General features: G+C 52.3%; 1 protein-coding gene across 1 annotated transcript in view; it reads right to left on the bottom strand.

The window, feature by feature from the left end:
- Window positions 1-27,427, bottom strand: part of ADARB2 (adenosine deaminase RNA specific B2 (inactive)) — a 237,677-nt gene that overhangs the window by 56,750 nt on the left and 153,500 nt on the right. The window contains exons 2-3 of the mRNA XM_052651313.1: window positions 13,666-13,752; window positions 11,132-12,003 (exon numbers count right to left, since the gene is read on the bottom strand). Of these exons, the coding sequence (XP_052507273.1) occupies window positions 11,132-12,003; window positions 13,666-13,752 (959 nt within the window). The remainder of the gene's footprint in view (window positions 1-11,131; window positions 12,004-13,665; window positions 13,753-27,427) is intronic.

Raw genomic sequence — 27,427 nt, 5'->3', positions numbered from 1 at the left:
TCACGAGAGTGACTGTGGTCTCAGGAGGTGACTGTCTTCACATCTCTACTTTTTCTCATCCTGCCAACACTTAACACTTGTAAACAGGCAGAGCATTTGTGTTGAACAGAAAAAACATCGCAGGAAAACAAAGACAAAGCACAGAGGAAGGAGGGTGGGCGGGGGAACGGCGGCACAGGAGTCACTATGTGCAGGCGCGGAAGACCCCCCAGAGACAAGCGGGGGACTGCGCTGTCTGCACTGGATGCTGGAGACAAGACAGCGCTCAGAGGCCAGCTGACCCCGCTGCCTGTCCCTCTGTGTGTCCATTGCCTGTCCCCTCGTCTGTCCCCCTGTCTGTCCCCATCTGCCCCCCATCTGTCCCCTATCTGTCCCCCCGTCTGTCTCCCTGTCTGTCCCCCTGACTGTCTCCCTGTCTGTTTCCCTGGCTCTCCAGTCTGTCCACCTGTCTGTCCTCTCTTTGTCCCCCTGTCTGTCCCCCCATCTGTCTCCCTATTGGTCCCCCGTCTGTCCCCCTGTCTGTTCCCCTGTCTGTCTCCATATCTGTCCCCCTGTCTGTCCTCTGTCTGTCCCGTCTGTCCCCCTGTCTGTCTCCATATCTGTCCCCCTGTCTGTCTCTCTCTCTGTCCCCCATCTGTGTCCATGTCTGTCCCCTGTCTGTTCCCCTGCCTGTCCACCTCTCTGTCCCTCTGTCTGTCCCTTGTCTGTCTCCCTGTCTGTCCCCCTGTCTGTCTCCCTGTCTGTCCCCCTGTCTGTCTCCCTGTCTGTCCCCCCATCGGTCTCCCTCTCTGTCCCCCTGTCTGTCCCCCTGTCTGTCTCCCTCTCTGTCCCTCTGTCTGTCCCCTGTCTGTCTCCCTGTGTGTCTCCCTGTCTGTCTCCATGTCTGTCCCCTGTCTGTCCCCCTGTCTGTCCCCCTGTCTGTCTCCCTCTCTGTCCCTCTGTCTGTCCCCTGTCTGTCTCCCTGTGTGTCTCCCTGTCTGTCTCCATGTCTGTCCCCCGTCTGTCCCTCTGTCTGTCTCCCTCTCTGTCCCCCTGTCTGTCCCGTCTGTCTCCCTGTCTGTCTCCGTGTCTGTCCCCCTGTCTGTCTCCATGTCTGTCCCCCTGTCTGTCCCCTGTCTGTCCCCCTGTCTATCCCCTGTCTGTCCCCCTGTCTGTCTCCCTCTCTGTCCCTCTGTCTGTCCCTCTGGCTTTCCTGTCTGTTACCTGTCTGTCCCCTGTCTTTCTCCCTGTCTGTCTTCATGTCTGTCCCCCATCTGTCCCCATCTGTCCTCTGTCTGTCCCCTGTCTGTCCCCCTGTCTCCCTCTCTGTCCCCTGTCTGTCTCCCTCTCAGTCCCCTGTCTGTCCCCCATCTGTCTCCCTGTCTGTCCCCCGTCTGTCCCTCTGTCTTTCCTGTCTGTCTCCCTGTCTGTCCCCCATCTGTCTCCCTGTCTGTCCCCTGTCTGTCTCCCTGTCTGTCTTCATGTCTGTCCCCCATCTGTCCCCCGTCTGTCTCCCTGTCTGTCCCCCATCTGTCTCCCTGTCTGTCCCCTGTCTGTCTCCCTGTCTGTCTTCATGTCTGTCCCCCATCTGTCCCCCGTCTGTCTCCCTGTCTGTTCCCCTGTCTGTCCCCTGTCTGTCCCCCGTCTGTCCCTCTGTCTTTCCTGTCTGTCTCCATGTCTGTCCCCCATCTGTCTCCCTGTCTGTCCCCTGTCTGTCTCCCTGTCTGTCTTCATGTCTGTCCCCCACCTGTCCCCCTGTCTGTCCTCTGTCTGTCTCCCTCTCTGTCCCCGTGTCTGACCCCCTGTCTGTCTTCTGCCTGTTCCCCTCCTCTGTCCCCATGTCTGTCCCCCATCTGTCTCCCCTGTCTGTCCCCTGCCTGTCCCTCTATCTGTCCCTTTGTCTGGACCCCTGCTCTATCACTCTTGAGCTGCAGTGACCTCCCATTGGAGGGGGCATAAAGGCAGCCGAGCTGAACCCCGGATCTGCCCCTCCTGCCTCTGCTGCCCGCCTGGTGAAACAGGGAACCGGACCCCAGCAGCCCGTGGTCCTTCTGCTAGTGCAGATGGCCCTCGTAACAGGCGTGCTTCTCACTCGGGCTCTGAAACAAGACGCAACAAGTAGCCGGAGTGTAGCAGGGGTTACCTCTGCACTGGCTTCCTCTCTGAACGTGTTGTATCTTGTTCTCATTTACACCCTTCCCCAGTGTTCATGACGAAGTTTCAGCAGGACTAAGAATCATTTGGAGTACTTGTTAAAAATGCAGCCCAAGATATTCTGATTTGGTGATTTCAGAGTAAGGGCCAGGTTCTGCTCTCAAACATGGTGCCCAGGCAAACCTTACATAGGAGACATTGGGCCACAACTTGGAAAACACTCAAGGGCCAGAGCTTCCTCTTATACAATTCTGTGTGTTCCCAGCACCTGGCACATTGCCTGGGGCAGAGTGCGGCCCCTTAAATATGTGTAGGATGATGGATGGATGGATGGATGGATGGATACATGGAAACCAACGTCTTTGCCAGTGGGCCTGCTATTGGCAAGCCATTGGTGGGACTATGAACAAATCTTGACTGTCATTTATACCTTTTCTAAACTTTAGGAAATATTTCGATATGTTTTAAATAAGAATAAATCAGTTCCTGCCTAAACAGGAAGAACTCTGTCACTTTTCTCGGATTTCAGAAGTCATCAAGGCAAAATTTGCAGCCCCCAGTTTTCTCATTCTTTCTGCAACTAGCTCTTTGCCTGGCTCATCTTATTTAGCACAAGCAACTCAGACTTGTTTGCATCACAATAAACTGCCTGCCACGTGGGTCTTAACATTTGGCTGCTGTGGTTAATATGACCATTCATAGCATGTTTCCACATATCTTCATTACAACTGAAAACATAATTAACTCTTATTCAAAAAGAATTTGGTTGTGAAACCCAGTGATTTCTAGATGTGTCCCCCGTTTCCAGAAACTCCAACTCGCAGTCATCCAAATTCATGGAATGCATAAATGCAGCACCAGCTCATTTCAGAACTACTCTCTGCGCTCCTGTAACATCCCCGAGGAGGCTCCCAGACCACGGGGCTCTGTGACACATTTAAAATGTCACTCCCTTTAGTAATCAGACACACCCCAACGGAATGCTGCAGCACCTCCATTAAGGCGATTACCTCGTTATCGTGATGATTTTCCTGTCTGTCTCTCATGCTCACTGTGACTTAATGCATTTTATCATGTTTATCTTTGTTTGTTCAGGTTTTCTGTACTTGGTGCCTATTTAATGCCCTGAGCAGTTGAAGAACATTAAGGACGTTAAGCAGTTGAAGGATATTAAGCAGTGCCTTTCACTGCACCCCTTCAGATTTCTCAAACATCATGTGAACCCCCAAATATTCATAAAGTCAGAATCCTTGCTTGAGAAAGGCAGATAATTCTGTATTATGATGCATGGGCACCGCATGGCTGTGGGAGGAAAATGAAGGGCTTGAGGGTTCTTGGAATATTTCTTCTTGTTATAAAGTAAGAACGACCTTTGCAACTCCGTTTAGGCTCAGCTGCTCGTGAATTACGAGGTGTTCCTCTCAGAGAGACACTTCCTGCAGCCCACTCACCCTCAGAAGACCACAGAAGTTCTCTGCAGAAAAAATTACCCTGTCTTAGTCCTCCGAGGGTAGCCCATGTCAGGCAGAGTTTTATTATTGTCCTTAGTCTGGGGAAGAATTACTTTCGGGAAGTTTCGGCTCATTACTTCTGGTCTTCATCAGCTGTTCTCGGGGGCCGTGGCCTTTTCTGCACAGGCAGCCCCTCCCCTCTCTGCTGGGCTCCCCCTGACCACGGAGACAGAGCAGGTGGCCTGACAGCAGAGCCAGACTCAGGAGACCCCGGAGCTGGGCCATTTCAGAATGAATTCCAAGAGATTTATCCCTTTTTACTTAAAGACCTGTTTTGTGAGTTTTATATGTAACCAAAAGTTATATGTAACTTTTTTGAATCAGGCCCAGCTGCCCAATTGAATCAGGCCCAACTGGCCATCCAAAGTGTTGTCTAGAATGATGTGGAATTTTTTCATTGTGTGAATTTCCCATTTTGGGTGGCTCCTCCCAGCCACAGCTCCTATGAGGAAAGCTGGCAATAGTCCAGGCCTCTGGGAGGCTCCTTCATGTTTCTCAGAGTGGACGGAGTGTGGGGCCAACGGTTTTTAGGCTGGAAGGAGACAACTTTCCTTGCCCTCTTGTCCCAGCCATTCGACCTGGGGAGTGGCAGGCAGGTGCTGTCTCTAGGGCTTGGAGGCTGGGATCTGCCAGCTGCCCACCTGGACATTCATGTCAGTCTGGATTCATCTCCAGTCACCAGCAGGTTCTGTGGTTCCATAGTCTGAATTCCAAGCATTGTTCCCTCCCGAGACTCTTTTCAGTTCTTGGTTAGATGGCTCATGGCTTTGTCGTTTGTTGGCGTCTCTTTCCCGGCTGACCACTCCCCGCCCTGCCCCCCCATAGCCTGTCTGCAGGGTCACATGCAGCCCACGCAGCGTCATGTGCAGCCCACAGCAGCTTTTCCCTGAAGCCGACTCTGCCTGGAGAAAAGTGGATGAGATACAGTCTGCAGCAGGGTAGATGCTGGCACAGCCACAGCTCTGCTGAGCTGACTCAGGGAAGCAGGCGGGCACCTTGTTGTTGGGCCTCCTTCCTCCTGGAGCCGTCAGAGCCTCTGTCCATCCCTGTCCTCATTTGTGTAATTGCCCACACAGCCCCTGGGCTGTATTCCCGCTTGCCTCCCGACTGCTTTGATTATGAAAGACAAACACCACCAAATACGGCCCCAATACCAACCGGCCCCGGGTAGAGGGGTTTGTGCCACACTTTGACAATTGTCCAGTCAACACGTCCATTTAGATGGCGGGCTTTCTTCAGGCACAGGTGTCCTGGCCACTCAGAGAGGGATGGCGTGCCCACTGGCGACACGCCCCTGCTCTCCTGAGTGCACACGTGGCGTTGAGGAAGGCTTCCTACCCCCGAGCACAGGGCTGGGGTGCCGTCGGCTTCTGACGAGAATGGTGTTAATTTGCTTCTTGCTCGAGGACCGTCTCCTGAGACAACAGGATGTTCATGGCCAAGCAGAAAGGGAGCAGGACCTCTGCGGAGCAGGGCTGCCCCGCAATCCATCCCTGGGGGCAGGGCAGAGGCAAATGGCCACCGGGCACCAGTCCTCCGTTGTGTGTAGGCCCCCCAGCTCTGTGGGTGGAGGTGCTGTCCCCCCGGGGATGCTCCCCTTTGCCTCCTCTGGCTCTTTGCATGTGGGCTTCCTCCCAGTTGCCATGTTTTTTCTGCTGTCGGTCCTCTTCACTGTGACAACGTATCCCCAAGGAAGAGGGGGCCCAGCCCTCCCCACAAAGCCTGCTGTCTACACAGCCAAGGGCAGGCTCTGTGCTGACAGAAGTGATCTTGTGAGGGAGTCGGCTTGCTCCTCTGCTCTGTCGTTTTGGGGGCCCTCACCTGGGAGCCCCCTTTCTGCTGCTGGCCCTCCTGCTCTGGCCCACTCTGTGTCCCCTGTGTCACTCCCACTATGACAGGCCATGCGCTGCCCCATTGTTCAGGTGGATCCATTTCCTCAACAAACCTGTAAAAGTGTTGGGAACTCAGGGAGGGCAGCCTGCAGCCTGATGGAGGGTCTCTGCCCACCGCCTTCCTGTGATCCTCCTTCCAGCTTCACCAGCCAGACTTTGGCCAGAGAATTTCATTTTCCTGGCCCTCAGGCCCACGTCTGCACAATGGGAACATGAGTGGGGCCCCCTCGATGGTTCTGTGAGGCTCAGATGTGCTAATATATGTAAAGTGTGTACAGCAACATGTGACATCGTCAGTGTCTGATACATATCAGCTCCTCACATCACTATGGGTCATCCGGCTTTGCCAGTGTCAGTCGTGGCTGTGGAATTGTGAGCAAGTGGGGAAGCTTGGTTTACAGCCTCTGCCTGATTGATCAACACTCATGTTAACCGTATTTGAAGACACCAAACACTGTATGGGGAACATACATGTTTAAAGACACATTTATCTCTTCTAACTTCAATTGTATCAAACTTTTTGTAGTAGAAATTCAGATGCTGGGGCTATTATATAAATGTAGATGGTACATTGCATCCATCATGCTTAAGTGTACAAGTGTACACTGTATTGTACGATTATATTATACATTATACAGTATATAATGTATACAGTATATTATATTATATAATGTATAATGTGTATACATTAGATAAGTTGTGTTGTATAAATTATATTTTGTAGGTACTGTATGTACATTGTATAGATTGTATCATATAAATTGTGTACACATTGAGTATACAGTTGTACAAATACTATCACATAAATCATATTGGTGTACATTGTATCAAAGTTATATTGTATGTGCATTGTACAAATTGTATCATGTAAATTGTATTGGATATACTTTGTACAGATTGTATCATATAAGTTATATTGTGTACACATTGAGTGTACATTGTACAAAAATATATAAATTATATTTTGTATACATTGTATAGATTGTATCATATAAGCTATATTGTGTATACATTGTACCTTGTACAAATTGTATCATATAAATTATATTGTATAGACATTGTGTATACATTGTATAGATTGTATAAGTTATATTGTGTAGACACGGTGTGTACAGCTTGTATCATATAAGTTACATTGCATATACGTTGTGTGTACACTGTCAATGCACAAGTGTGTTGTTAGCATCTTCAGAGCCTTCAGCAGCCTCACTGCAGGGGTTTTTGGAGACAGGGGACAGCAGCCAGGGGATCACTCCTATTTGGCATTCAGTGCTTCTACTGAGGAGATGAGGACGTGGGGAAGGCCAGCACTGGCTGGACGGGCAGGAGGGTAGAAGCCTGCTCTTTCCTCCACAAGGACCACAAGAGGGTGTCTGTGGCCATAGATCACAGATGGAGCCAAGGAGCTGAATGCAGGGAGGCTTCCTGGGCAATCATGGCCTCGCCTCGTGGAGAATCGCCATGGCTAAGCATGAAACACTGAAAGGGAGGTGGATGGGCTGCTGGGTCCACAGGCCCCTGTGACCCAGCGGCGGACACGTGGCCAGGGCAGAGCTGGCTGGAGCATTTGGGGGACTGAGGCCACTGGGGCTCAGGAGGGGGGCCTCACCGGGTCCCACTGCTTTTTTGGGGTGTCCTCAGGGGAAAACCCCTTGGACGGTGTTGAGCGGGTGTGATTTCCACCCTCTGTAATTCAGGCCCATTTGAAATCTGAGGACCCACTCCTACTGATCTGTTGAGGTGGCACTAGTGAATATTCTGCGTTTAGGGTGGAGGTCAGCAGGGGCGTGAAGCCAGGCAACCTGTGAGGTGGCAGGGCAGCAGGGGAGGGGCTCTGTTGTGTCCCAAGTGCGGCTGTTGGGGCTGATGTGCAGTCAGCCCCAGGTCTATTCCACAGCCTAGGTGTGTGTGGGAGCTCAGATCCCAGTTTGCAGTAAAGGGCTGACCTCTGGAGGCAGTTTTATTTCCATGATGATACATGTCCCTTGGCTCCCCCTCCCAGCAAAGAGCTGTGCCACCAGGGAGCAGCGAAGGTGCTCTGGGCACCTGACCAACGGCCAGGCCTGGCCGGGGCCATCCGCTCCCTGGGAGGACCTGCAAAGGGCTTGATCAGCATGCAGCCTTGGTAGCTGGTTTCAAAGGCACACCCTCCCACCCTCGGGGAGAAAGTGTGCTGCTTGATTTGACTGAATCTTTCAGACACTGTTAGTACCACCGCAGCCTGACATGGAAATTTTAAAAAAGAAAGGGAAACAAACAAAAACAGGGCATCACTGAGGGCGAAAGACTTTGGAGCAAGACAAGCCCGTGGTTTTCACACGAGGGGCCGTGTGTCACCATCTCCCCTCCCCTTCCCGCCAGCATCAACGTAACTTTCAGTCACTTTCTTCTCCATCACGTGACTGATGCTCTTCCGTTTCCACAGAGCAGAAGCACTGAGAGACAAGGCTTTCTGGCGGAATTTAACGCTGTTGTGAATCCCAGTCTTCTCATGCCAGGGGTGAGGAATGACCACAGAGACACAGGTCTTATGATTTTTACCTTTTTCTCTTTTAACAACGATGTTCCAGCTAACGAGCATTTATATTCTGTCGTGGTCTTTTTATTGCGCCCACACTTCTTTAAACCTAGAGGAAATCTGAGCTTCAGGCCTGTCCCCCACCTCCCCCTGGTCTCCACGGGCACCTCATCACTGGTGTTTGCACAGTGTCCAGTCACTAAGGCCTGCGCTGGGCAGTAGAGAATTTAATGAAGTTGTATTCTCGTCACTCTGGCAAAGAGACCTGAAGTCAGATCTTGTGAAATTGAAGAGAGGGACCAGCCTGGTTCTTAGACACCCCTCGTGTTGAGGAGGTGGTGGAAATCCAACATGTCCATGATTTTAATCTTCATTGAGAATGTTATTCTTCAGAACTGCTTTAGACTCAAAGCCAAAACCAGCCTAAATGACTCTTTCCTGCTGGACAGGGGTGCTCAGCCTGGAGGGACAGATGCCTCACTTGTCCAAGGAGGGTGGTGTCTGGGCGCCTAGGGCAGGGATCCCTGGGGGCGGATCCCTGGGGTCTGGGCTGAGGGGTTCCTAGGGGGTTGAGTTGCTCAGAGTTGTCCTCAGGATGGGCAGAGCCTCTGACCCACTGAGCCAGCCCTGCTGAGATCTGCTCTGGGCTGAGGCTGAACAACCCAGGGCAGGTCCTGACCTGCCTGCGTGGCTTCAGCACTGCAGACGCCTGGTCCTGTGCTTCCTGCAGCCAAAAGTCCCACACCGCTGACTGATTGTATTGGCGGGCCTGGAGAGCGAACCATCGAACAAGACCCCAGGTGTCCTGTGCACCGAGCCTGCCCCCAGGGCAGAAAGCACCAAGTCCTGAGCTGGATACCCCAGGGCCAGAGGCCAGGTCTCTCCAGGGTGAACGCTGCCCTCCCCACCTGCCCCGGACTCAGGCAGGGGCCTCGCAGACCTTCCTGGGGGTGTGCACAGCAGGGCCAGGGGCATGGCTCCTAACACAGGTGCTGGTGGCACGGTTACACGGGTGACAGGTCGTGACCCTGGTGACCAGGACTGGCATGAGTGGAAAGGATGCATTGCAGATGGCATAGACACCCAGGCAGAGGAGGCAGTGGAGCTGCGTCTACAGGGACCCTGGAGTCTCTGAATCTAGACCACGTCCAAGGTGGGCTCTGGACTTAATAAGGCCCTGGAGGTTGCCTGGTGCTGAAAGGGGAGCGGGCAACGTGCTCCAGGACAGCCCAGGGTGATGGATGGGCCACAGCCTCCTGCTGCTACGTACCCTCCATCACCCGGGTGGGTGTTAGCCGACTGTCAGGGAAAAACTATTTAGCGGTGGCAGCTTTCACTGATGTGCTGCATTCTGGGGTCAAACGACTGTTCCAAAGCAGCAGTGCCGCCCGGTTCCCGGGTCTCGAGAGCGCAGCGTTGACAACGTGAAAGGAAAGGCGTCAAGGCAGGCTCACCGACATCCTTCAGCCCTCACGCAGGTGTGTGTGTGTGTGTGTGTGTGTGTGTGCGTGTGTGCACAGCAGAATTGGAGGAAGGGCTCTGCTCACTAAATAGTGTTGGGCAGAAGAGGGAGGCCTTCATGGGCAGCCCAGGTCACCCGGCCTGAGAGGGGCTGAGGGGCTTCCTTGGAAGGGTTGGGGGTCAGAGCTACAGGTGAGGTGGAGACACTGGGCTGAGGAGAGGAGGAGAGACAGTTTGCGGCATCAGGAAAAGACAGCCGGGCCACCACGCTCCAGGCCAGGACTCGCGCCAACACCAAACACTCGCCTCTGTCCGCACTGTGTGTCATCTAAGGCTATGTGGGAGGCGAGACCCAGGGAGATAACGGGCCAACCCCTCCAATTTGCTCCTAGAATGTGCAGTAAACATTTGAAAATTAATGAAGGAATTGGAGGCAGAGGTAGCAGGAGAAACAGCTGCCCCCGGGGTTCCCCATTATTCAGCGATTTCTGTCCCTCAAGTGGCTGAGTTGTGGGGACCAGACCGATACCCGCTGGGCCCGTCCATGATCTGTGCTTGCCAGAGTCAGAGAACTGCTCATTGGACGGATGAGAGGATGGACAGATGGACAAATGGGTAGAGGGATGGACGGACGCTGGCTTCTGGCTGTGATCTGATAGGAGGGCTCTGTCCAGCACCCCTCCAGCACCCCGAGTCCACCTCTAGTGGACACATGACCTCCTGAGGCAAACAGTGGATTCTGCGTGAGGTGCCATGAGATGAGGATGCCCTGGTCTGAGCAGAGATTTACAAGTGCCGAGCTCTGACTAGGGACCTCGTGCAGACTGAGGGCCTTTAACTGCAAAGTCTTTTCTCCTACTGGTGAGGAAGTGGATGAGGGGGACTTCTTGTGTCACCTCAGAGGGGACAATGCTCATAGATGAGGAGAAGGAGGAGGAGGCAGGAGAACAGGCCCCAATACCAGGACGGTGCTCAGGACGCCTCCCCTGTGCAGGGATGAGCTCCGTGAGGTGCTACGTGTTGTGGGCGACAAGCCCCCGAGGCAGTGAGGGGCGGGTCCCCCTTGAGCTCCTGGCCCACCCAGCCCTCTGTTCTGGCAGAACTCCAGCCCCGGAGTCAGAGACGCAGCCCAGACCTGCGCCAAACTCGCCAACTGCACAGAACATGCCAATCTGCACCGAACATGAAGATGGGCACCAAACAAACCAATGGGCACCGAACACGCTGACAGGCACTGAACATGCTGACCTGCATCAAACACGCCGACGGGCACCGAACACGCCAATGACGGGCTGTCCTGCTGCGCCGCCCTCTCGAGTGCAGGGAGCCCTCCCCCCACTGCCCTGTCCCTTGTGGTCAGCATCACTGTTGCCAAGACAGCTGGCTGCCCAGCTCTCCATCACCTTTGCCCAGTCCCCCGGCATTCCTTTCCTTCCCACATTTGCTTTCAGGCTCTCTGTCCCCAAATCCGAGCTCGGCTTCTGCATCAAAGCAGGAGGGGCAACATCTGCTTGTCTGGGAGGCATAGGGGCCCCCCACACACGGGGATGGAGCAGGGAGACCGCCTGCTGCCCCCGCCCCACTCCACCCCCTGGCAGCCACCCAAGGGCTCTCACCTGGGGCAGGAGGTGACTTCTACTCCTGCTGGGGATGTGGCTGGGCAGCCGGATGTCGAAGAGGGCCTGCAGGGCGGCCTGGGCGGCCTGGCCCTTGGCCAGCTTCTTGCTGCGTCCTGAGCCCTCGAACGTCCTCCCGTCCACGCTGACTGCCATGACGAAGCTCTGGGCGCGCCGCTTCTCAGGCTCCGAGAGGCACACATAGCGCAGGCCGGAGCGCAGCTCGTTCAACAGCACCACAGGGTTCCCGGTGCCGGGGGCCGTGGGCGCCCCCAGGCCCAGGCCCAGTGGGCGGCCCAGGAGCCGGCCCCGCTGGCAGGCCGTGGACAGGCACTCAGGGGCGGGGGCGCGGCGGCCCGGGAAGCCCTCGCTGGGAGACGCAGGCTCAAACCGCTGGAACAGGGCGTCGGGGAAGTCAGCCTGGTCGGAGGTGAAGTCAGGGGCCATGCCACTGGGGGCTGGGGGTGCCTGGCCAGCGTTGGGGAGCTGCACGAAGGAGCGGAGGGCCAGCTCGGCTGCCCGCATCTTGGCCTTCTTCTTGGTGGGCCCGGTGCCCTCGAAGGTGAGCCCGTTGACATCCACGGCCACGGCAAAGATGGGCGCGTGCACCGGGCCGGTCTGCGACACCATGCGGAACTGCAGGCCTGGCCGCAGCTCGTGCAGCTGCACCAGTGCATTCTTGGGTGCTACGGACCATGAGAGCCGCCGCCACAGCAGCCTCAGGGGACACAGGTGCCCGCCGTTGCCCTCCTCCAGCGGCCGCTTCCTCTTCAGGCTGGGCGTGCCCCCTCGGGTCCTGTCCCCTGCTGGTGGCGGCCTGGCCTCCAGGTTGCTCACATTGCGGTTCTCCTTGACGTCGGCGCTGCTGGTACCTGGAGGGGAGACAGACCGTGTGACCGAGGGCTGTGGGGACTGCGGGTCCTGCTGCTGCTGATCCCTCTCAGCACTTGGGCCAAGAGGCGGGAATAACCCGCACTTTCCCAAACTGGAGGTAAAGACGGAGAGAGTAACAGCTCAACCCCGGGAGCCCACAGCAGAGTGCCCAGAAATTCTCTGGGAGCTCTCCATGTTCTTACTGATTTCCCAGATGGGGGATGGGGGAGGCAGTGTGTGTGATCAAAGCGGCTGGTGTGGCAGCCGCCTTCTGAATCTCTCAGGAGAAGGTTTATCTTGGAGGAACCACCCGGCAGGCCCAGCTTGCCCTCCTCCTGGCCTGAGATCGCGTCCACACCCTCTGGTCATCATCCTAGCTCTGTCAGCCTCAAAGTTTAAAGTGAGTCGGGCAGATCCAAGCGTGGAGGAAGACCCCACCCACGTGATCGGTAATTAATAAAAGCTGGTAGAAGTGCAGTCTCCCAGGACGTCCTGATACATGCTCTGGGGGTGATGCCACTCATGTTTTCTGCAGATGGGCAGATTAGGGGTTCAGCTCCCCCCAACACGGCCTCCCAAGTAGGCTGCATGAAGTCAGGGAAGCTGCAGGGCAGGGCAGTGGTCATTCTGTGGCTCTGGGTCAAACAGGTGAGAGGTCAAAGTCCCCCACGATGGCAGTGAGTGTGTGTGATCTTGGGCAGCCCCTCCACCTGCCTCAACTCCATTTTCTTAAGATCGAAACTGGGTTTGGCAGCTTTTGCCTGGAGGTTACTGTGAGGTTGAGCCGGGGGACATGTGTAAAGGACAAGACCCCTGACACAGAGCAGAGTCAGATGCAGTTCTGAAAACAGCAGGAAAGGGCAGGCAGACACTGGTAGGTCTGTCCAGGCCAACTCCCCTGCTTATTTCAGGAGCTGGGGTTCCCGATGAATTTCCTGGAAATTCCAGGACCCCCAGAAAAGAGGGCTAGAGTGCTTCCACCCCCAGAAAGCCTGGCCCTGTGCCAGTTCTGAGACCAGGCCTGGGGACCCCCACGATGAACCTGTAGACACACCCATTGCTCCTTGGTCACCCACCCAAGAGCCTCAGTGACCATCAGCATGCCACCTGCTCCCACAAGCACATGCCTGACTCTGGCTGCAAAGGCGGCCACCTGTCAGATAACACTGAAATGCAAGACGTGTTCTGGTTGTGCGGACCATCTCACCCTCCACGCTTTCCTGCCTCAAGCGAGAGGGGTGCCCTGCCCGACGCACGCACCCAACACTCCCTCCCCTCACGGCCATCCGCTCTGGTCTCCTCGGCGGGTGCGCTGTCCAGATCTGCGGCCCCCTTGCCCCCCCCACCCCCCGCCCTGATGTCTCTCCAGTTTCACAGGCCAAATGCAGTTTCAGCAGCAGGCACCCGTCCAGCTTTTTCCTTGTTAAATAACTGGACATATTGTTCAAAGAGGCTGTGTTCACTTTCCTTTCTCTTTTTGGTTTGGAGGGAAAAGCAAAGAAAAGCGAGGAGGGATGGTGCAAGAGAACTAGTGTCTTTTCTTGCAATGCCTGGAGTTCTCAGTCACATGGTCACTGCCTGGATTTCCTACCCCTGTTGGGGTGGGGGTGGGATCCCAGGTGGGGGGCTGGGACCCCGGCTCTGGGGAAGGAGCTGCTTACTGAGGTTGTCCTCATCCTCTGCGTGCGTGGCCCCAGGGTTCAGGCGTTTGAAGGGAGCGATGAAGGCTGACAACATGCTCACTTTGTCTGGAAAGAAAAGAACAGGAAATGCACTTTTGACACCAAGTCTCAGGAAAACTCAGTGCTTTCACGTATTCTCATTACTGGGGATTTGGACATGGGAAGTTGAAAGTTCATTTTGGTTTTAGCCTCTTCATTTTGGTTTAGTCTTTTATTGAATTTCGGACAGCATTTTATCAAATTCCCCTCTCCATTCAATATTAAACTTTATGATCTCCATCTTTCTTATTTTCTTGTTTTTGGCGTCTCCATGTCCCTCAAAACCAGAAGTCTTCACCTGCACACCGAGGTTAGGTCAGAGAGAAGCAAGGCAGACTGAGAGCTGTCTCAGCTAAACAAGTGTCCTGCAAACAGAGCCGCGACCCTCCTCCCTGGAGGTGGAGACCTTGCTCTGTGGACTGGAAGTGCGTGAAAAAAAAGGACTTCTCAAAACTGTAACAAATACTCGATGTGTGTTTGAGCAGAAGATGACGGGACAGGAGGAGGGAGCAGGGCTGAGGGCGTGGAGAGTCCCTTGAAGTGGGAGCGGTTATCGAGTGTTGAGAGGAGCTCGGGAGCCCGCCTGCAGCCCTAGAGGTGGTCTTGGCTGCAGACTCCCCTGGGGGCAGCACAGAGAGCAACTTGAACCCAGGACGAGTTGGCGCTTGGGACCAAAGGCTCAGCTATTCCCTCTAAACAGAGGCCAAGGGCTGAAATAAGAGAATAACCGAGGAAGGGACCAAAAGGAAGACTCCCTATTTCAGAACCCTGACCCCGACCATAAGTGAGTCCACAGGAGAACTCAGCCCTGATGCCCCCAGAGCTCCTCTGCTCAGACCCTCAGGGCTGCAGCGTTCCTGACTTTCCACGTGACCTTAGGAGACCACATGTTCTTACGAAACCATGGATGGAAGCATGCAGCTGCTCATTCTGTGTGTCAGAGGTCGCTGCAAGGTCACCCCTGCCCTTCCTGCTGGCTGGGGGTTCCAGGGCCCCCGTCAGGGACACTTTCTGCATCCTCCGTGCCTGGTGCTGCCTTGTGCCTGCTCTGTGCTCAGACAAGAGCCCCGCTCCGGGCACAGCTCCGCGATCTTCTGTGGAAACCTCAGCTGTGCTGCCAACTCCAGACCCAGGCCTGGAACGTTCTCTTTCTCTTTCTGTTCTGAGCCTGCTTTCTCTTTAGCTGGGCTTTCCAGAGGCCAGGGCAGTTCACGCTGAAATTCATTCAGGAGCCTGTTAACAGCTGTTGTTTCCAGCAGGGACAGGCAACAATATAATGCTCACTCAGAGAACAATAAATAACTCAAATACAGGAGGTTGCTCCCTCTTCATTCTACTGAACAAGAGGAATCAGCCAGGGAAGTCCCCGCTCCCACCCTTGCGGCTGTGCCAATTGTGTGGGAATGAAATCTCTTCTTGAGTTATAATTTCATTAAAGGAGCCCAGTAATATTCCAGAATGAGTGTGAAGCTCAAATGATTTAGTCTGGAACATTTTGAAATGAAATTACAATTTTCTAATAAACAGGGCTCCCAGCCAGACACCCACAAAACACACCAAGCCGTTTCAGAGCTCACCTTAGACAAACTATGAAATACTTAGAGATGGTTTTCCATCCATCAGAGTCCTTCATTTCTAGGGTGGCCAGAGTTGTCAAATAAAAATTCAAGACATCTAGTGAAGACTGGGTTTTGGATACATGAGAGATATTTTTCTGTGTACATCTCTATAATATTGTGTGGGACATATACACGCAACAAAAATTATTATTTATCTGAAATGCAAATTTAAGGCAAAAGACTTGAATAAACATTTCTACAAGGAAAATGCACAAATGGCCAATAAGCACATGAACAGATATTCAACATCATCAGGGAAACGGAAATCAGAACTAGGGTGAGACAGCCTCTCACACATGTTAGGCTGGCTGCTATTAAAAAAACCAAGAAAATAATACATGTGGGTGAGGATGTGTAGAAATCAGAACGCAGTGCACTGCTGGTGGGAGTGTAAAACAGTGCAGCCACTGGGAAGCCCATATTTCCACTCAGGTGTAGATCCAGAAGAATCGACAGGGGGATTCAAAGAGATACAGCACACCCATGTTCAAAGCAGTGTGACGCACAACAGTCAAATGGGGAGGAAACCCAAGTGTAGATGGACGGATGGACGGATGTGGTCTGTACACACAAGGGAACATTATTCATCCTTGAATTGGAAGGCGATTCTGACGCAGGCTACAGCATGGTGAACCTTGGGGACATGGTGCTAACCAAGGAAGCCAGCCACAAAAGGACAAAAGCAGTGTGACCACTTCTGTGAGGCCCCTAGAGACGTATAAATCACCGAGACATGCGGGAGGATGGCCCCCGGAGGCTGGAGGAGGGAAACGGGGCTGGTCAGTGAGTGAAGACAGAGCCCAGCTTGAGGAAAGGAGGAAGCTGGACGTGGAGGTGGCGGTGGCTGCATAGCATAGAGACGTACTTAACCTCACTGAGCTACATGCTGGAGCACGGGTAATACTGCACCTTTTTTATTTTGTATGCTTTACTACAATTAAAAAAATGAAACGCAATTCAGGTTTAACTGCACATCCTGTGGATTTTTTGGTAACTCTAGCCCTTCATTGGTCCACTCCTCTGGTGTGATGGGTTTGGATTTCAGGCTGGCTGAAACCAGGCAGACAAGCCAGGCAGAAAGCCTCAGAGATGCTGAGTCAGCTCACCAGACTCTGGGTACCGCCTCTCGTGGGATGCTTCAGGAGGGAGAAGCAGTTACCCTGATAGCACGTGTACTCTCGGTGGGAAACAGCGACTCCTGGAAGGACACACAGAGTCTTCTCTTTTCATCACAGTGCACAGCTTGTAGGATCTTAGTTCCCCAACCAGGGATCAAAGTGCTGTGAAAGCGCAGAGTCCTAACCACTGGATGCTAGGGAATTCCCTCAGACCGAGTCTTTCGAAGGTCATTGGGGAAAAGGGTGAGGAACTGCATTTTCTATTCAGAAAAATTCCAAGACAAATTATTTGCTGTTGGTGCCTTCTTTGTGGTTGTTTCCTGCACACAGGCCTGTTGAGGCATCTACTTCTGCAGGTTCCCGGCGAGCAGAGCCCCAGTGCCCAGCTGCTTCTGTCTCTGTGTCTCTCACAGTCGTTTGAAAATCCGGCTGCATGCAGGTCGCAGACTGATGGAAAATAGAGGCCTTGCTTTTGTTCCTCTCAGTTCTGGATGGTTTGGGTCCGCTGAGAGCAGCGGGTAAACAGGGCTCCCGGCCTCTCACTGGGGAGTCAGAGGAAGGAGGGGGCCTTTCTCTCGGGAAAGCAGCTGAACGGCTGGGTATCCCTGCCTGCGGATGGGTCTGTGGCTCTCAGCTCAGGCCTGGCGTCCCTGTGAACCAGCCGGACGTTGTTCTGTGTGAGAGGCCCCTGTGAGGACAGCATGCAGGCCAGCCTCCAGTCAGGAGTGATTTGGGGGGATGTTCAGGTCATTAGTATAATGGCATTTTCAATGAGCTACATGGAATGAATGATCCAGGAGATTTGTATTATAAACCTTATTACTCAGTGCAAACAACTGCAAAATAAATGGCTTTGGCCCGTGTTGAAGTGATTTCGTGTGTTTTTGGAGCACGTGTGGGACAGAAGCCACTTCCTGGAAATGCACGAGATCACGTTGGTTGAGAATATTGATAATGAAGAAGAAATACAATTTGGTGATGACATAAAGATAGAAAAATGGAACAAAATGGAACAAAGTGGATGGTTCAGAAATGGAATCATACTTGTGTGATCAACCAACCTTCAACAAAGGTCTGAGTCTCTCGTTGGGGTGAAAGAAAGTCTTTTTAACAAGAAGTGCTGAAAAACTATACACCATCTTGGAAAAAAGTGAATTCTGATCTCTATCTTATATCATAATGAAAACGGTCACAAGATCAATGAAATATATATTCCTTCAAGAATGCATTCATTCATTCATATATATTCGTTCAAGATGAAACCTGAGCCAGAGCATTTGCAGAAATGTTACTCGAGGCAGTTCTCATTGGGAAGCATCCCAAGGGCCTGGTAACATAAGGATGTGAACATGGACTGTTTTAAATTCTTATTGTGGCTGAGATCAACAATAACAAGGATTGAGGATTAAGATACATTATGACACAGGTGAATCTCTAGAACATCATGTTGTGCAAAAACCCAGGCTTAAAAGACAAGGTTCCTTGTGATCCCAGAAAAGGCACAGCCCCCCTCGGCAACGAGTCATGCAGAGGTCACACACATGTTACACTAGGGCCAGGGAGGCTGGCTGGAAGGGCGAGGGTCTTTCTGGGAGCATGAAACCTTCCACGTGTAGTCAGAGATGTGTGTTACACGGGTGTGCATTGCCCTTGGACTGTGACACACACACTTTGTGCATTTCTTTGTGTGCAAATTATATCTCAATTATTTAAAAATAATAAAAGATACAAAATGTGACTGGACAAGAAACTAAACGCTGAGAAGCGAGCATCAGCATGATTTACTCCAGGAAGGAGAAGCCCGAGGTGACAGATATTAAAGTGAACTGTATGTGCAGTCAGGCCTCCTAGTCAGGGCTTGGGGTTTTCGCTTTCTCTTCTGCTTACTTTGTAGACTTGGAAGCTCAAATTCATTTAAAGGGCTTTAAGAAGACAAGGCCAAAGAAAAGGCCCTTTGGGGCTGTCCTTGGACACATGAACACAGAGGGAGAACGAGCCCATGTGAGTGGATGGTTAGGAGCATCAGGCCCTGTCACATGCCCTGCAGCCGTGGAGCCTCAGTTTACCCACGAGGACTGAGGAGTCGTGCAAAGGTCCAAGGGTTTGGACCATGCTGTTGTGAACTCTGTGTTTGCTTTCACAGACTGTTTTGTTTATCAACAGTTTATGAAACAATTTTTACCAATTAAGATGAAAATTTAGGAAAAACCCTTTGGGGCAGGAGTCCATGTCAGTTACTTGGAAAATCTACCCATATGAAAGAACATGTTTGCTGGAACAAACATGTTACTTTTTGTTTTTGCTAAAAACCATAATTGCTAAAATGCCTGCTGATTTGATCTTTTCCTCTGCCTCCTGAGAAGCACTAAATAGTTCACAGGTTATTTTGAAAAATGAGATCAGTTCAGCACTTGGTCCTGCCCTATTTCAGCCATTTGGAGTGAGGTTTCCGCTCTGTCCTTGGCGTCCATGGGCCACACGCGGCCACGTCCGCACAGCTCGGTGACAGCTGGAAGCGTCAGAGCATGGTCAGCACCTTCGGGCTATAAACCCAGCTCTTTCTGTGCTCCCTCCTTGTGTTTCCTCTTCCCCAGACTTGCTCTGACAGACGGCCCCCAGGCCTGACCCACTTTCCTTCCTGCCATGTCTGCTCCCCCAGCACAGGTGTGTCGCAAACTGATGCTTCTATCCAAACAGAGACGAGGACAAGCCTGAGCAGGCGGGCTGCCCGGGAAGCCAGAGAACAATTAACCTCCGTGCAGGCAGTAGGGGGGAGGCAAGACGTCTCTTGCTGATTTTCAGGAACATGAATTTTAAGAGACTGTTCAAGCTGCCATCTCTGAGCTGGGAGTTCAGGCAGAGAAAGATTCTGGGCCTGTGACACGAGAGGGTCTGCTTCTCACCAGCCGGGCTCAGCTGGTAATGCCCAGAGGATAAGATCATGAGCTTGGTCTTGAAACTGGCAGCCAGCCTGTCTGTTCCTCATTCACTGTATCAGCTGAACGGCGTCCTCCCCAAATTCATGTAAGTCCTGACCCCCAGGACTCAGAATGTGACCACACTGGGAGATGGGCCTGTAAGAGGTGATGAAGGTACAGTGAGGCCGCGAGGGTGGGTCGTGATCCCCTGTGACCGGGACGAGGAGATGAGGACAGACGCTCATGGAGGAACGGCTGCATGAGGACACAGGGAGAAGGCGGTGTCCACGTGTCCCGGGCAGAGGCCTCAGGAAGACGGGCCTGCCCACACCTGACCTCCAGCCACTGGGCACACTAACATATTCACTCAGCAGATCTTTATTGAATGCGAGTTAGTTGCTCCCAGAATCAATACTGATGCCAAGAAGGAACAGTGTGAGGAGCCTGTCCTGTCCAGGGGGCTCAAGGAGGTGGGGGAAACAGCATCTCACTGGAGGTGACCTGACCACTAATGACAGCGCCTACCCTTTAGGGTAGGCCCCAGAGCCAAGCATTCTTGTGTTGAAAGGTGAGTCTGGGCTGGGTCAGAGGGGTGGGGGCCAGGCCAGCTGAGGGCCCCTGTGCAGAGGCTCTGGGCAGTTCTGGAACTTGGCATCTAGGTCTGGGTGGACCCCCCTCACTGTGGGCCTGAAGCCTTGGTTCTGAACTGGGGGCCCAGGGGGCCCGAGGGCAGCAAACATAAAAGTTCTGGATGGTGAGTGGGGGGAAGGAAAAAGGGGGAAGGGGAGAGGGGGTAGGGGGAGAAGAAGGGCAGGACAGGAAGCTCATCCAAGACAGTCTGAGGCCCGGACATGGGTCCCCAGTGTCCCCGCACTCGCTTGCCCCCCACATTTTCATCAGGTCCAACTACACCTGCATTATTTTGGGAAGTGGGGGAGGGGCACCTGAAACCACACCAGCTCCCCCGAGATCTTGCTCTGCACTTCACACGAACAGTGGGCTCAAAGGACTGACAAGTGACTGACAGGGACTCTTGGCAAGAAAGTGCATCTAAATTAAAAAAAGAAATCCTCATCTAAAGGTGTGTGTTCGCACTGCACCCAGGCTTGTGTAGAGTCTGAGGTGTGTATTCACACTGGGATCAGGCCTGTGTGGAGTCCGCGTTCTCCTCCTGACGCTCTGTTGTGACCAGCACACGGGCCAGTGTAGACGTCACTTTGGTGATGGAGGAGGCAGAGGTCGTCCAGCGAGATTACCACGTCTGTTGTGTGGCACAGCCCAGCACTGCCCAGATTTGGGGGCAGGCCTGAACACGGGAATAGGAAACACGAGTGGGAAAGGGGGCGAGTGTTGGGACAGATGGGCTGTGGGCACATGCCTCTGGGCGCTCTCGGGCAGGGTCTGGATGGGGCGGCTCCGGCACTGACAAGGCCTAGGGGCCTGGGCTGCCTGATGGGCGGCTCCTGGCTCCTTTGGAGCATGAGGCCATTTACAGAACGACACACTGCTTGTGAAATATTAGTTTCTTATTACTTCTAGTGAGCAGCAGACTGGGTGGAAAGCAGTGTGGTAGATGGATTTTCTATAAGATGGGCCACGTGTGTGTTCTCTATTAGATGCCATGAAAATCAATCTGCAACCTGGTTCAGGCTGGTAAAATTAGATCTAAAACTATTTAATTCTGTTTCAAGAGTGTCTTCCCATCTGATGCCTGGCCTGCAGACACACAGTGATAAAACACCCTGAGTTATTGGCGGCTGCATGCTCGTCTGTCTGGGGGAGACGCACCAGGTGTTACAATGGCCGGAGACCGGGACACATTGCGAGTCCCTCGTTTTTGTGAGGCTCATTTTAATGCTCTTATTTTGCATTCGGCTCAGTTTGGTAGTAAGATGTGGCACATGCATGTTTTTGATTTGCCTGAGAACCTGTTTCCGTGTATTTGGAGTCAAGCCCCACAATACAGAGTAACTGTTTGGGGCAGGCTGTTGGGAGCTGGAGTGACACTCGAACACAGGGATGGGGCTTGGATTCGCACCACTGCTTTTTCAGTCAGAAGCTTCTCTATGTGGGGGCTCTGATAAGAACTGCAGAATCGAGGGTTTCCATGGTTGCCTCATCAGGCACTAGCCTTGCCGACAAACACCTCTCGTGGCTCCTGCTGGCAGGAGAGCCCGTGTTACTCTGTGGTGAGACCCAGGCCCTCCCAGGGCTCCGTGTGTCACACATGGAGCGTCAGCAGCACTGGCCTCAGGCCCGCACCTCCTCCTCGGCTCCTTGGCTCCTGTGGAGCTCCCGTCCCAGTGGTGCTGGTTGGAGACGAGCGAGGGGCAGTGTCACAGCCCCAGCTGCCCGTGTGTCTGGGGTCTGGTTGCCCTTAGGGCTCAGAGAGAACTGGGCACCATGCCCCTTCTGGAGCTCGGAGGCTGGGGGCACCCCGGATGAGGTGCCTTCCTGCTGACCGGCTCCTGCTTGTCTGTACCTTCCTTATGACAACCTCCTAAGTTGCATTTAAACAAAATGTAAGCATATTGTTTCAACATGAGGACAAACAGGAGGCAAACCCTTTCTTTGAACCAAGCCAGTTCAAGGACACCCCTGGATCATGGCTGTGTGGACACTGTAGCTCATGGTCACTGTGTCTGGGACCTGAGAGTTTGCGTGCCAGGCGCCTGACCAAGGAGCTTCCTTGAGGCTGGCCAGCTCCTGGGGACACGTCTCTGAGTGTGTGGGCCCTTCTTCTGTGACATGCTCGGGAGTGATAATGGTCTGTGTGTCTGGTCCCCAGGCAGCAAGCTGACAGCCTGCCCTTGAGTCTTGAGATGACCAATAATGCCACAAAGACAGAGCCACCCCCTGCCCCCGCGGGCTGTCACTGCACTGCTGGCATGCATCAGAGTGGCAAGGACAGAGCCAGGCCAGGGCACTGGGGTGCACGACGCCACTCTGGTCACCCGTGCGCCTGGTGAAAACATGTCATCGAAGGACTCAGTGATCCGATCTCTAGCTGCTGCAGTGTGGGCCTTGGGGGCAGCATTGAGAGTTGTGAGCCGCCCAGGACCTGGCGTCTGCCCCACTTGCCGAGACAGACTTGGCGGATTCAGGAAAATCCATGGACCTAAAGGATGCTGACCAGACCCCCAGAGGCTAAGTGATGGACAGTGGTTCTGAAATCCCCAAATCTGAGCTGGAAAGAAATATATTAGGACCATCTCTCTCATCCCCAAGGAAGCAGTAGATTAAGCCCTGGAGCAGATCTTTTCTACTGGTTCTTCTCATTAAAATTGTTCAAGAACTTGCTGAACCCTACCTCTCTTTTTGCCCACATTAAGCTAAATCTCAGGTGGAAGCTTCCTGCATACAAGTCCTGGCATTAAAGCTGAGTGGGGCTGCAGAGCCCCTGATCTGCCTCCTCCATCCCCGGGGAGCCTTCCTACCTGCTCCCGGCAGGTCCTCAGAGACCCTGGGTACAGCACCAGTTGATTGAGGACAGCCTCCGACCTCCTACCCAACCCAGGGTCTGTAACAGGCTTGATGCTGCTTATTTGGGTGTTACTGGTATCGACTATGTCTCAAGAAGAAGGAGTAAAACACCAATTTTCTGTATCACCTCAACTAACACTCGGGGCAGTCGTTAGCTGCTAGTATTGCCTCCTTCTCATCAATAAGAAAACCGAGGCAAGGAAGGATTACATGATTTGCTCACACTCACACTCAGGCTCTGACTCACGGCTTCTGCAGAGCAACCATGTCTGCAGAGTCCTCAGCCCACAGACCCTGCGAATTGTGAGTTCTGGGGAAATGCAAGGGCTGTTCCCAGGGCTGTGAACGTAAGTGTCACCTGTATGTTCAACAGAATCAATTCTGCAGCAACAGCTATTGTTTTTCTGCTTTGTCAGAAACACAACATTGTAAGTCAACAATGCTTCAATAAAAAAGTCATGGCCAGTGATGGGGACCAGGTCACCAGGGTGGGACCCTGGGTGGAGAAAAGTTGGGCTCAGTACCACCTGGGACTTGCCTTCAGAAAAGCAGAAGAGCAGTCTGTTGCTTCATTGCTGCTAGTGCCGTTTCTCTACGTAAATTCTCTAAAACTCCTGTTTAGAACAATTTTTTCTTGGAACAGACTTAGAAACACGACAGAAGTAGAGCCTTCAACAGGGCTGACACCTTTGTTTCTACTTTGTCCTGGTTGAGTTACCAGGAATTTTGAGGAGGACTCTTGTTTCTGAGAAACTGTCAAGGACTTCATGCAGGTGTTTGGGGTGAAGGCAACAATTGAGATGCAGGTGCCCGGTCGAGCGCCCTTCTCTCAGCGAGCCCAGTGCCTCCCGTGAGCTGGGATACCTGGGGGGGGGGGGGGGCGGTGGTACCTCCATGGGGGTCAGGCCTAGGGCAGCCCTCGGGCCTTCAAGCAAAATTGCAAAACATCCTCAAGAGCTGGGCTTGTCCGCTGCCGCCTGGACCACGCAAGTGTGTTGAGAAGGGAGATGGGAAACATTTGCTGGAAGGAGAGTTTGCTGAACAAATGAATGTAAAATATCTGTGTGCAAATCTAAGCCAACTTGAGTTTAGCTCTGTGGGTTTGGGACTCTGCTTCTGCTTCAAAATTGTTCTTTTTTCTTTAGAGCTATTTCATCTATAAATTCAAAACTGTCCAAAACAGTAGAACGTACTTCTGAGCCCATGCACAAAGACCCCAGAAGGCCTGCTACCCGAGTGAATGTGGGCAGACCCAATGGTAGTGACCTGCGCACGCATCCTGGAAGGGTCTGGAGGTTCTGGTGTCGGGCAGTGTTGGTGTGCCCAGCTCCAGCTCTGGGCAGGTCCACTGGTCTCCAGGAGATGTGGGCATAGCTCTTGGTCCCACTGTGGAGCCATGCCCCGCCTCAGCCCCTGGGAGCCGGTCACCCTCTGTGCCCTCATTTTCTCCCCTTGCTACAGAAGGAGCAGCTTCCCATGAGTTATCATGAGCATCACTATGGCAACCGCATCCAGGGCCAGGCCTCTTGGGGACGCTGATAGTCCCTTTCCCCCCCAAGCCTGTCCTGCTTCTCCCCACTTGGGACCCATCCCACAGACAGCGGGACCAGAGCCTACAGGAGGGTGGCAGGCCCTGGGGCCGAGGACTCTGGGCCTGGAGGATGAGTGGATGGTAGGTGGGCAGAGTTATGGATGGAAAGGCCCATACATGGAGAGTGTGGGGATGAAAGATGGGCAGACACCTCACCTCATCAGAGCTGGAGAGTACAGTTGGGAATATGGAGACACCAACTGAGAATGAAAGCACTCTTTTTGTGCATGAGGCTGCTATGTCACAAAATAATTGTTTGGTTCGGTTTTCCTTAACCATTTCATCAAATGGGTTTTGTGTAAAAAAGCTGCTTCAGTTGAGTGGATTAGCTGTTTATTAACATTAAAAATAGTGATTCAGTTTCAGGAAAGGATAAAACTAGACTAGGAAAAGTTATTTGCTTGATTGAGTTGATGTATGTCCTATACTCCTTTTGTAAGTGTAACGACATAGCCCTGGAAGAAACAGATTCTCCCTTAACACTGGATTTGGGGCAAATAAGGTTAAGGGGATAGGTATGTGGACAACACTGGTTTTAAGAAAAACAAGGAGGAAGCAGGGGGTTGCATACACACAAAAATGCAAGGAGACACATTTGGCTACTGTGTCTAGGCAGTGACTCTTGATTTTGTATATGATTTAAATGCATCGATAGAATCTGGTGAATGGAGAAGGACCCTCACTATAATATACTTAAGCAGTGAAGAGAAAATCAGTGTAGGAGGTCTATCTGGGCTCCCAAAGTGGGCTGGGTTCTAGGGGAGCCAGGAGCCACCCCTTGAAGGGAACAGGGAGTCTGGAGGCTGGGTCATGGTGTGCAATGGTGCTGTGCACACCACAGTTTTGTTAACTTCTGTTATAGCCCCTCCAAGCAGTTTTTGTCAGATAACTGGTGAGGTCCATGTCCAAGGCTCCCACTCAGACGACCTGCCGAAGCAGGAGTCTCCTCTCTCATCGCTGGATCTACATGTCAACCATGCACTCATTAGCTTTTGCACAACATTGCTGTGCTCGCTTTAAGCTTCTTCAGATTAAAGATGCATCAAAGTGATTCAGTTCTCTAAGTTGTGGGCCAGAAATCAGTGTCTCTCTGGACATTATCCAAGAGTAAAATGTAGCACAAATTGCTTTTAAAAATTAATAATTCACAAAATCTATGGGCTAAGCCTGGTCTGGCTTGAGAAGATAAGTAAAATAAATATTGTAAAGTCAATTTTTAAATAATCTGTGGCATGGAATTTAAGCACAAGAGAAAACATTTAGCAATTAGGCAGGAGCATTCGCTATATGATGAAATGTGAATGATAATATTTAAAAGCCTTGCACCCTGCTTGTCAGCAGGAAACCCCTTCTGCAGCTCTAACCTGGTGCACACAACTTGTGCCATTTCTCTGTTTCATGAGTCCTGCCTGGAGATGTTCCTGTTTGAGCAGTTACTTTTATAAGTGTTTTTACATCGACAGCTCTGTGTAAGGCTGACGAGAAGTGGCAGAGACAGATGTTTGATGAGGTAGTGTCAGACCAGTGCAGTCATGGGAAATAACATAATTAGATCCGTCACTAGCTGGTAACCAGTGCGGGCATATTTATCTAATTATCAAGACTGCACGTTGACATTCGAGGGGATTTCATCATAAGAGGTTTATATGATTTAGAGTTCAGGCTGATCTCCCGACTCTATCTATAAAACAGAAGCTGGCCTCTGGGTTACATCTTTTTACGATGAAGAATAAAACCCCCAGTGGCTGATGGCAGGCGGTCATCATCCAGAAAGAGGATCAACTGAAAAGGCAGAGGACCCAGAGCAGCGAGAGGGGAGGGCAGTGTCCTCGGACTTGGGACCCCGGCTGCAAAGGGCGGAGGACCACGTCCAGGACTGTGGCTCACGCCCAGGACAAACCAGAACACGGTCCCGAGGCATGGGTGCTGAGGCTTCCTCCCTTCCTCCCCGGGAGCCTGCATTGCCCGTCTACCCTGAGTGGGTCAGTGCAGAGGAGACCGAGAGGGCAGTCTTGGCATCTGAGTCCCTGGGTCCTTGCTCTCCGCTCTGCTGTGTTCTGCATCCCCCCTCCCTCTGTGCAGGGGAACCACTCAAGGCCCCACACCTTCCACCTCCAGTCAAAGCGCTAGCAAGATTCACGGCCAATGACAACAAACACACAGATAGAAGTTCAGCGTCACTCACCGTTAGAGAAACGCAAGTCAAAACTACAATGAGGTCCCACCTCACACTGCTCAGAATGGCCTTCATCAACAAGTCTACCAACAATAAATGCTGGAGAGGGTGTGGGAAAAGGCGATCCTTCTACACTGTTGGTGGGAATGTAAATTGGTGCAGACGCTATGGAAAAGAGTATGGAGGTTCCTCAGAAAACTAAAATGACAATTACTATCAGCAATAACTTTCTTGGACATACATCTGGAGAAAACTCTAATTCAATAAGGCACAGGCACCCCTATGTTCACTGCAGCACTGTTTACAAAAGCCAAGATATGGAAGCAACCTAAACGTACACTGACAGATGGATAAATGGATAAAGATGTGGTGCATATATATATAATATATATATATATATAATGAAATATTACTCAGCCATAAAAAAGAATGAAATAATGCCACCTGCAGCAATGTGGATGGACCTAGAGATTGTCATACTGAGTGAAGTAAATCAGACAAACAGAAATACCATATGACATATCTTATATGTGGAATCTAAAATATGACACGAACATATTTATGAAACAAAACAGACTCAGACATAGAGAACAGATTTGAGGTTCCCCAGTCCAAGGGGGACTGGGGAAGGGAGGCAAGGATGGAGAGTTTGGAATTAGCAGATGCAAATTATTAGATGTAGAGCCCATAAACTGTAAGGTCTTATGCACAGGGAACCACACCGAGTCTCCTGCGATGCACCACAATGGAGAAGACTATGAAGAAGGTTTCACATATGTGTAACTGAGCCACTTGCT

The sequence above is a fragment of the Budorcas taxicolor genome, chromosome 13 (genome assembly GCF_023091745.1).
Source record: "Budorcas taxicolor isolate Tak-1 chromosome 13, Takin1.1, whole genome shotgun sequence".
Taxonomy (NCBI): Eukaryota; Metazoa; Chordata; class Mammalia; order Artiodactyla; family Bovidae; genus Budorcas; species Budorcas taxicolor.
The sequence above is the reverse complement of the archived record's forward strand: the minus strand, read 5'-3'. Positions and strand labels throughout refer to the sequence as shown.